This window comes from Mobula birostris, chromosome 4 (assembly GCF_030028105.1).
Source record: "Mobula birostris isolate sMobBir1 chromosome 4, sMobBir1.hap1, whole genome shotgun sequence".
In the NCBI taxonomy this organism is placed as follows: domain Eukaryota; kingdom Metazoa; phylum Chordata; class Chondrichthyes; order Myliobatiformes; family Myliobatidae; genus Mobula; species Mobula birostris.
This window is the reverse complement of record NC_092373.1, coordinates 165,533,122-165,544,317: the sequence shown is the minus strand read 5'-3', so window position 1 is coordinate 165,544,317 and position 11,196 is coordinate 165,533,122. Positions and strand designations below refer to the sequence as shown.

Here is an 11,196-nt window from a genome sequence, read left to right as displayed (position 1 = left end):
GTGGGATCGGCGCTGCTATTGGACGGGGTGGTTGTCAGTTAGCGCGTGGTTCCTGCCGTCTTTAACTGAAGCGGGCGGGTGGGCGGCCGCGCGGTGGTTGGACGAGCCGCCATCGCGGTCCTGGAACGGCGGCTGTGTTGTGGTGCGAGGTATTTCCGTGTGACCCAAGCAAAGAGATCCCGGGGGGAAAGGGCGTGGGCAGCAGCTGCTGAGCCTCATTTATTTCACCATCCTCCCCCTCAGCCCCTTCCTTGGCACTTCGACGTACCCCGTTACCCCAATCTTGGTCTCTCATCATCCTTCCTGTTTCTCACCCTCTTTTCCTGCCTCTACTGCTCCCCTTCACCCCACTCTAGTCTTTCTCACCCCCTTCTCCCTCTGCTCCTCTCCACCCCACACAAAGCTTTTACTTATTGCCACCTTTCCTTTCCCTTCTTGTTTGGTAGGTATGCCTTCATTAAGTTCATTTTTGACCAATGTCATTCCAGAATATTAAAGTACGCAGAATTTCGGAACTCCTGGGAAGGTTACTTGCATATTTCTGAACAGAGTCCACAGAGTTTGAACTGATAAATTTTATCAGTTGGTTGATAACATTTGTATTGTTTGCTTCGAATTGAGGGAAATGAATCTGAGATTTGATTGTAGCCAAACCAAAGCCCTTCTTTTCTTACCTGTTCATCTCCTTCCTCTGGTGCCCCTCCTCCTCCCCTGTCTTCCATGGTCTACTGTGCTCTCCTGTTAGATTACTCCTTCAGCCTCTTCCACATTATGCACATGCTTGCTAAATTTTAAGATTTAGGAGTAAACTTTTTGTGCTTCTTAAAGTGAGTGATAATAGCCTCTAGGAATAGAGGGGAAAACTTGGCTTTTTTATTGTCTAAATATCTGTACTAGGCATGATTCCTGAAATAGCTCTTCAGGAGTTGGGTGTCTCTGTTACGCCATTTAATTAAGTCTTCCAAATCATATTGAATAATGTTTACTTTCTCTCCCTTTTGCAGCAAACCTCTGGATTCAGATATTTGAAGCATCCACACTGAAGACAAAATCTTCATTTTTTTTCATCTCGAGCTTTATTCTTGGGTGATCTCTGTGCATTGAGTTATGTCAACAGCTGCACTAATCACCTTGTGTAGATCTGGTGGCTTTCAAGTGCGAAGACAAGGACTCTTGACCTTCAAGCTACTTCAAGACGAAAAGCGCCTTGTGGTTCTTTACCACACTACAGCAAGTGATCGAAGGTCTTCTCGGTTTGATGTAGATGGTGGTGGCCGCCTAACACCCTGGGATTCTTTTGGTATCTGGGACAACCGCATTGATGAACCAATTCTGCTTCCGCCTAGTATAAAATATGGCAAGCCCATTCCAAACGTCAGCCTGGGGAAAGTTGGATGTGTCACCCAAATAGGCCAACGCAAAGAAAATGAGGACCGTTTTAATATTGGAATGCTGACTGATAATGTGATGTATTTTGCAGTGTATGATGGACATGGTGGAACAGCAGCAGCTGATTTTTGTGACAAGCACATGGCAAAGTATATTGCGTATGTATCACTTCGTAAATTTTAGTTTATAGAACACTAACTTGGGGTTTTCATGCAATTTGTCGTTAAATATTTGCCTTTTAAATATCCATACATGGCCGCCTCTACTGCCATGATGAGGCTAAACTCAGGTTGGAGGAGCAACATCTCATATACTGTCTAGGGAGTCTCTAGCCCCTTGGTATGAACGTAGAATTCTCCAACTTCTGGTAATTCCCTCCCCCTCCCTTTCTCTATCCCTATTTCACTCTGCCCCCTCCCCCAGCTGCCTATCACCTCCCTCATGGTTCTGCCTCCTTCTACTACCCATTGTGTTTTCCCCTATTCTTTCTTCACCTTTCCTGCCTATCACCTCCGTGCTTCCCCTCCCCCACCCCTTTATCTTTCCCCTTACTGTTTTTTCACCTGGAACCTACCAACCTTCTCCTTCCCACCCTCCCCCACCTTCTTTATAGGGCCTCTGCCCCTTCCCTCTTCAGTCCTGATGAAGGGTTCCGGCCCAAAACGTCCACTCATGGAACTCAGCTGTCTGGCCTGCTGAGTTCCTCCAGCGTGTTGTGTCTGTTAAACCTGTTCTACAAGGGAGTATCCTGACATCTTAATAGCTAAATATGATTCTGTTAAAAGTAGCATGCGATATTTTAATTCTCTTAAGAAAACTATTTCTTGGTGTTTGGGGTGTCCTTTGTCCCAACTGTCCATCCCTGAATCTCCATGGGGTGGGTGAGTACATGGTGTATGATAAGTTCGTGGTCTAAGGTAGAAGAAGTCAATTTTAGAAAACCTAGCACATTTATTTTTCCTACATTTACACACTTAGTCCAGTGGTCGTGGAGCATACAGAGCCCTTCTTTGTAGAAGTGGTCCACAGCAGGGGTGATTGATAAGTTTGTGGCCTCAGGTAGAAGGCGATGCGTTAGTAACTTCAAACTTTGTGCATAGTCACTCAGTGTGGAACTGCATGTGCATGTAACGAGAGCTGTATAACTCTTCTCTTTCTACCTTAGGCCACGAACTTATCAATCACCCTTGCTGCGGACCACCTGGAGGTCCAAGATGCTCTTGTTATATGTACATGCAGTTCAGCTCTTTGAGTGATAATGCAGAAAGTTTGAAGTTAATAACTCATCTCCTTCTACCTTAGGCCACGAACATATCAATCACCCCTGCTGTGGGCCACTTCTACAAAGAAGGGATCCGTATGGTTCACGACCACTGGACTCAGTGTGTACATGTAGGAGGGGGCTATGTTGAAAAATAAGCGTGCTAGGTTTTCTAAAATTGATTCCTTCTACCTTAGGCCACTAACTTATCAATCACCCCTTGTATAATGGATTACTATGTGCCAATCTAATTTGTTTTATTTGTTGGGTGAAATGGAGTTAAACCCATCGATAATTATGTTAGTCCCTTACAGTCTTGCACAGCATGCACTGACTGCAAAAGGTTGGCCTGAGCATCCTGAAAATTTTTACACTCTCTATATGTTCAGGCAAATCAGTATTCCAGCTTGCATCTTTTATGAAGTTATGGATATATTCTACTGAGACCATAAGACTTGAAAACATAGGGGCAGTATTGGGTCACTCGCCCATCAAGTCTGCTCTGCAATTCTATCATGGCTGATTTACTGTCCCTCAACTCCATTATCCTGCCTTCTCCCTGTAACCTATGACGCCCTGACATAGGTTATCAACCTCATTTTTAAATGTACTCAATGACTTGGCCTCCACAGCTGTCCATGGTAATGAATTCCACAGATTTGCCACTGTCTGGTTTAAAAAAATATATTTCTTCTCATCTCCATTCTATGGATGCCCCTCTATTCTGAGACTGTGCCCTGTGGTCCTAGACTCGCCCACTATAGAAAACAGCCTTTCCACATCAACTCTGTCTAGGCCTTTCAACATTCAACACACACAAAAAGTGCTGGTGAACGCAGCAGGCCAGGCAGCATCTATAGGAAGAGGTACAACCGATGTTTTGGGTCTCGGCCTGAAGCATCGACAGTACCTCTTCCTATAGATGCTGCCTGGCCTGCTGCGTTCACCAGCATTTTTTTTGTGCTGCTTGAAATTCCAGCATCTGCAGATTTTCTCGTGTTTGCCCTTTCAACATTCCATAGGTTTGAGTGAGATTCTACTCTCTCTCCCCCCCCCCCCCCCCCCATTCTTCTAAACTCCACGGAGTACATGCCCAGAACCATCAATGCTATGCTCCTAGTACGTTAACCTTTCATTCCCGGAATCATTCTTGTGATCCTCCACAGGACCCTCTCCAGTGCCAGCACATCTTTTCTTTCAACAAGGTGCCCAAAACTGCTCAATACTTCAAGTGTGGTCTGACCACTGCCTTAAAGCCTCACATCCGTGGTCTTGTATTCTAGCAGTATCAAAAAAAAAAAAAAAAATGCTAACATTGCCTTCCTTACCACTGACTCAACCTGCAAGGTAACCTTTAGGGAATCCTGCACAAGGACTCCCAAGTCCATTTGCACCTTTTTTTTTTGAATTTTCTCCCCATTTAGAAAATAGGTTATGCCTTTATTTCTTCTACCAAAGTGCATGAGCTTGCACTTCTCTGCAGTATATTCCATCTGCCACTTTTCCCATTCTTCTAATCTGTCTAAGTCCTTCTGTCGGCTTTCCTTCTTCCTCAGCACTACCTGCTCCTCCGCCTGTCTTTGTATCGTCTGTGAACTTGGCCAGAGAGCCATCAATTCTGTGATCCAAATTGTTGACGTACCATGAAAAATGTTCCCAATACTGACCCCTGCAGAACATTATTTGTCACTGGCAACCAAGCCCCTGAAAAGATTAAATACTGTATTATCATATTTAAGGAAACATTGCTTCTTTGCAAAAAAAGTACATACTTGCCAATTTTTTTTAATTTTAAGTTTTTTATACAGTTTCTTGTTATTGCTGCAAATTGTTCCTCCCCCTCTCAATAGCTAATTTTAGTTTACTTAAGTAACTGCTGATGTTGATTTGGACAATGTCACTTCATAAGATGTGCCATTCCTTCATAGAGTTTCTATTGTCATGATGACTCTGCCTTTCTGCTTGTTTCCTTTACTAAGAATTGGAATTGATTATTGTTATATGTACTGAGATACAGTGAGATGTTCATGCAGATCAAATCATGTTATGGGTAACCTTAAGTAACTTCTAAAGTAAGTACATGTTTGGCACAGCATTGTGGGCCGAAGGGCCTGTATTGTGCCGTAGGTTTTCTGTGTTTCTATGTTTTTTTTCTATTACCTCATGCTTGATGTAATACAAGGTAAACAATAGCAGAAGGCAAAATAAAAGTTAACTGTTATTGAGAATGTGCAGATAGACAATAAGATCAAGGTCATAATGAGATAGATTGTGAGGTCAAGAGTACATAATGTACTGTGGAACCATTCAATTGTCTTGTAATAGTGCAGTAGAACCTGATATTGAGCCTGGTGTAACATGCTTTCAGCATTTTTTATCTTTGATGGAATAGACAAGAAGAAATAATGTCTTGCGTGCATGGGGGTTTTTCATTATGCTGGCTGATTTACTGAGGCATTGAGAAGTATACAATGCAATACATAAATAGGGGGGAAACTGAATTACAGTTAGTATATATGTGTATATATACAACAGGTATATATAGTGTAAAACAAAGGAAATTTTAAAAAGTAGTCAGGTAGTGTTCATGGGTTCAATGTCCATTCAGCAATCAGATGACAGAGGGGAAGAAGCTGTCCCTGAAATGTTGAGTGTGTGCCTTCAGGCTTCTGTACTTCCTTCCTGATGGTAGCAGTGAGAAGAGGGCATAATCTGGGTGATGAGGGTCCTTAATGATTAATGTCGCCTTTTTGAGGCATCGCTCCTTGCAGATGTCCTGGATACTATGTACTGAGTTTACATCTCTCTGCAGCTTGCTTCGATACTATGCAGTAGTGCCCCCACACCCGTAGGAGATGGCGATGCAGCTAGTTAGAGTGCTCTCTGATGGTACAAGTTACATCTGTAGAAATTTTCAAGTATTTTTAGTGACATACCAAATCATCTTAAACTCTTAATGAAATATAGCCACTGTTGTGCTTTCTTTGTAGCTGCATTGATATGTTGGGTTGAGGTTAGATCCTCAGCAATATTGACACCCCAGAACTTGAAGTTGCTCACACTTTCCACTTCTGATTCCTCTAAGGACTGGTGTGTGTTCCCTTGTCTTATCCTTTCTAAAGTCCACAATCAGTTCTTTGGTCTTGCTGACATTGAGTACAAGGTTGTTGCCACAATACCACTCAACTAGCTGGTATATCTTGCCCTCTCATCACCACCTGAGATTCTGCCAGCAGTGGTTGTATTGTCAGCAAATTTATAGATGGCATTTAATCTATGCCTAGCCACACAGTCATTGGTGTAGAGCAAGTAGAACAGTGGCTAAGCACACATCCCTGAGGTGCGCCAGTGTTGATTGTCAGCGAGGCGGAGATGTTATTTCCAATCCACTTAGACTGGTCTTCCGGTTAGCAAATCAAGGATCCAGTTGCAGAGGGAGGTACGGAGGCTGACTTCTGGAGCTTTTTCATAGGGTGACCATAAGACATAAGAGCTGAATTAGGCCATTCAGCTTATTGAGTCTACTCCACCATTTCATCATGGCTGATCCATTTTTCTCTCAACCCCATTACCCTTTCTTCCTGTAACCTTTCATGCCCTAACAATCAAGAACCTAATAACCTCCACTTTATATACACCCAATGACCTCGCCTCCACAGCAGCCTGTGGCAACCAATTCCAAAGACTCTCTATCCTCTGGCTAAAGAAAATCCTCCTCGTCTCTGTTTTAAATGAATTTTTCTTTATTCTGAGGCTGTGTCCTCTGGTCCTAGACTCCACCATAGGGAACACCCTTTCCACACCCCACTCTATTTTGGCGTTCCAATGAGATTTCTCCCTCCCACCCCCTCCCCATGCTTCTAAATTCCAGTAAGTAAAGGCCCAGAGCCATCAATCACTCCTCATACGATAAGCCTTTCATTCCCGGAATCATTCTTGTAAACCTCCTCTAAACCCTCTTCAATGTCAGCTCATCCTTTCTCAAATAAGGGGCCCAAAACTGCATACACTACTCCAAGTGAGACCTCACCAGTGCCTTATAAAGCCTCAGCATTACATCCTGGCTTTTATATTCTGGTTCTCTTGAAATGAATGAAAACATTGTATTTGCCTTCCTCACCACCAATGCAACTAGCAAATTAACCTTTAGGGAATCCTGCACGAGGACTCCCAAGTCCCTTTGCATCTTGAATTTTTGAATATCCACCTTGTTTAGAAAATAGTCTACAATTTTATTCCTTTATCAAATTGCATGACCATACACTGCCTGACACTATTCCATTTACCCATTTTCCTAATCTGTTCAAGCCCTTCTGCAGCCTTCCCGCTCCACCTATCTTCTTGTCATCCACAAGATTGTCCACAAAACTGGCAATTCTATCATCTGGATCATTGACATAAAAAGAAGCAGTCCCAACACCAACCCTTACCAATCATCAGTAGTCACTGGCAGCCAATCAGAAAAGGCTCCCTTTATTTTTACTCTTGGCCTTCTGCCAGTCCTGGTCATATCTTTCCTGTAATACCTTGAGCTCTTATCAAGCAGCTTCATATGCAGCACTTTATCAAATGCCTTCTGAAAATCCAAGTACAGTACACAACGTCTATCAATTCTTCTTTGTCTGTCCTGCTTGTTATTTCTTCAGAGAATTCTAACAGGTTTGTCAGGCAAGATTTTCACTTGAGGAAACCATGCTGACTTTGGCGTATTTCATCATGTGCCTCTAAGTACCCTGAGACTTCATCCTTAACATTCAACTCCGAACATTTTCCCAATCGCTGAGGTCAGACTAACTGGCCTATAATTTACTTTCTTATTAGAATGATTGTAGTAGAGGTGTTGCTACCTAATTGATTGCAGTCTGTTGTTCTGGAAGTCAGGATGCAGTTGTAGAGGGAGGTGTTGACTTCCAGGTCTCGGAGTTTGGTGGCTTGTAATAATAGTATTGAAGGCGGAGCTGTAGTCAATAAACAATTGTCTAACATGAGTGCCTTTACTGTCCAGATGTTCCAAGATGAGTATAGGGCTAGGGAGATTATGTCTGCCGTGGACCTAATTCAGCGGTACGTGAATCGCATTGGGTTAAGTTTGTTAAATTGTCTATTTTAATGGAGAACATGCATACCATGAGTAGCTTTTCAAAGCACTTCATGATGATGGATGGCAGAGCCACTGGGCTATTTTTGTTTAATTATGTTACCTTGTTTTTCTTGGGTACTGGGATTATAGTGTTTTAAAGCAGGTGGGAACCACAGATTGAAGCAGGGAGAGGTTAAAAATGTCTACAGATATTCTGTCAGCTGATCTGCACAGGTTCAAAGGACACAGTCAGGGATACCATCTGTGCCAGATGCTTTCTGTGAGTTCACTCTCCAGAAGACTGATCTTGCGTCTCCAACAGTGACTGGGTTTAGGTGCACTGGAGGCTGTTGGGGTGGGTGGTGACATACCAATCCCTTTCCTTGTCATAAACACCAGAGTAGATGCATCAGATCTGAGACTCAGTTGGTGATACTTCATGACTCAGAGTCAGAATATATTGGAATCAATTCCTTTTGTTTCCTAGGATGCAAAACCTAGGTTGATAGTCCAATCAATTCTGAGAAGGTTCTGCACTGGGAAGCAGCATCTCAGAAAAATGCATTAAACTTTGGGTCTGTTGTTAGCGATCCCAATGTGCTACTTTGAAGAAAACCAAGCATTCTCCCTGAAGTCTGCCCACATTAAAATGTGTTATTTGAGATGATCTTGTTGCATGCGTTGGGTGTGTACATAATCACTACATTTCCAACATTACAATAATGACTACAAAGTTATATTTATGATGTTTTCACGGTGATGAAAGATGCTTTATAATTGTAAGTTGGTATTGAAGGCTTAATATTGCACTTAATTTTACGTAGCATTCTCATTTTTTTGGTTTCTTTCTTCACTTGTTCTGGCAGGAGTATACTTGCTGACTGCAATTTCACTTTGATATGTCACTAGAGATGAGTGGATTATGGCTGAGAGATTGTCAAAAGATGGATATTTGATTTTGTCTATTATACATGTTATTTTGCATCTACACTTCTCTACCTTTATAAAGTTAAGAAGAATTTGAGAATGTTGGATTGGTTTTAGTTTCAGTTAAAATGTATAGAGCAATATGATGAGTTGTGATATTTGAGGTTGGGATTATAACATCAGTTATCCAATTTTCAGGAGTATAAATTGTACCATGTTATTGAAGTGCATTTCGAATGGTAAATGAACATTTAATATCTTCAGTTTCTTGACAGTAAGTGGAGTAATTCCATTTTGTACTTTTATTCAGGAAGTCGATTTAATCGAAAACCCCATATTGCTATGTGTACCTCAATGTATGTCTAAAAGTCCAGAAGTGACTTTCTTGTCCTCAAGGGCAACGTATTTACTGTACTGCCAGTAAAATATTTTTCATTGTTGCAAATGTATTGTGGGCAAATAAAGCAGTTAATTTGAATACATCAGAGTCGACAGACAGAAATGACCTTGTCATATGGAAAATTTCTAATGAGGTACGATGTTGGCAGAGTATACAAGAACATCTCTAATCCATTAATTATGGAGAATTTGTAGTTGGGGAGGGGGTTGGAGGATTTATTTTTTTAAAAAACACATCTCTATTTGTTCAGAAGAATACTAGGATTGTTTGGGAAACTGCTGGAATTTGAAACAATTTTGATGAAGGGTCTTGGACCTTGTGTCTCTTTCTACAGATTCTGCTTCGCTGGCTGAAGTCTTCCAGTATTTGTGTTACCAGGCTTGTGTTAATATCTTATCCATTAAATGGTACTGCTGCCTGTGCTGTGCATTGTTTGATTTCTTAGTCAAGCTTGGAGAGAGCTTAATCCCACAACCTTTTGACATTGAGGCAAGGGTTTTTTCTCTGAATCAGGCTACCAATTTAATTTTTTTTTGTAGTGTGTCGCACCAGACAGTCAGCCATTCTTGTCTGGTGCGTGGTGTCGAGATTGGTCTCCTTTCAGATTAACCGGGTCACGATATAAATGTTCCTGACGCAACCCTTTTTTTTTACAAAGCCGAGTGGCTAGCTCAATGTTCAACCCGGCACGGATGGAAAGTGTGCTCGGGGGGTGGCTCGACTTGGATTCGAACTTGGGAGCCTTTGCTCCGGAGTCTGGCGCTGATGCCATTGCGCCACCAGCCGGCCTAGGCTACCAATTAATGCTTTCAAAGAGTGGCATAGTAGTTCTTTACTATTAACAGACTAGAGTGTTTATGAAATTCAGTATCTTAAGTAGACCTATTTTGCAGTTCTAACCTATTTTACGATATAAGATTGTTGTGAAAGGTTGCAGTCATGCTTTTAAGTTTCAGCATCAATTAATTTTTGAACCAGTGCTGCATTTTAGTTGATGATTCTGAAGATGCAAATACTATTGGACTACATTAGTATGAAACTTAGTACATCTGGTTTTGGTTAAAGCTATTTTAAGCAAGGTTTTACTTTGTGATAGTACTTTGCTATTATGCAATATTACTAGTTGCATACCAACAAAAGGTTTACATAAGTTTGTTGTGTACAAATTAGCAACTGAATTTCTTAAATGGTTCCACAGTAGTATGTTTTGAAGAGTAAAATCTTGAAGTGTTCTGAAATCATAAAAGACTTGAATATGTTTCATTGTATTACTGCACAAATTGGCCAGTGCATTTACATGCTTTTCAGTGATAACTGTCTTTGGACGTACTGAAGTTGAAAAGGGTTCAATGTACTGTAATTCCATGATTTAATATCAAAATTCAACATTGCTATTTTCCTTTTATTGTTTTACTGCTGTGTACTGAAATGAGCCACGTGTTTATATTTTAATTCTCAATGAAGTACAGTTTACTCAGAATTTCCCTTTTTCTTTCATTCAGACAATGCCTTTCACAGGAGGAGGATCTAGAAATTGTGCTGACCAAAGCATTTAATGAGACGGATAAGGAATTTGCAAGACAAGTTCATTTATCTAAAAATGGTAGGGATCTTTTGATGGAAAGTTTTTCCTCCATTAAGAAAACTGAGTTAAAGTGAGTTGCTGTAGCATTAAATGTGATAAATATTTATTTTAGCCATCTGTTGATGCAGTTGCAAATAACTAATTCAAAAGATAAATAGTATGAAAATTAGATTTCTGTATTTCCCAGGGCAAGGACTACACTAAACTTGTATGATTAAGTGACCAGTGTTTCTTAGCAGTTTAAGGTTAATGTTTGTTATTTATAGTTCATAAGTATTAATGTTGCTGATGAAAATAAGATTATGCAACTGAAATGTGAAAGGTTTAATCCATTATAACTAACAAAGTTAAAAGTTGTGCTGCTGGATTGAAATGTCATTACATAATCTTAGTTTTCACTAAGTTCCAATTTTACAATCTTTTATGCTGTAACAATGTTTTAATACCAATTCACAGGGTAATTGTGTTCTTTACTGCCAAAGACTTTTTGTTTCTAAATTTCTAACAGCTTAAATGAGGACCAGAGAAATACATAATGATTAAACTAAAAAGTT

The 11,196-nt window shown here is 40.8% G+C and overlaps 1 protein-coding gene across 6 annotated transcripts in view; it reads left to right on the top strand.

The window, feature by feature from the left end:
- ppm1kb (protein phosphatase, Mg2+/Mn2+ dependent 1Kb) overlaps positions 1–11,196 on the top strand; it is a 47,292-nt gene that overhangs the window by 729 nt on the left and 35,367 nt on the right. For 3 of the 6 annotated variants that reach the window (XM_072256417.1, XM_072256419.1, XM_072256423.1), the window contains 2 exons: positions 1,005–1,547; positions 10,560–10,660. In XM_072256417.1, coding sequence (XP_072112518.1) covers positions 1,108–1,547; positions 10,560–10,660 — 541 coding nt within the window. In that variant the 5' untranslated portion in view covers positions 1,005–1,107. Of the gene's footprint in view, positions 1–50; positions 150–355; positions 443–1,004; positions 1,548–10,559; positions 10,661–11,196 lie in introns of those variants that run through there. The other 3 variants (XM_072256418.1, XM_072256420.1, XM_072256421.1) reach the window with 3 other exon arrangements.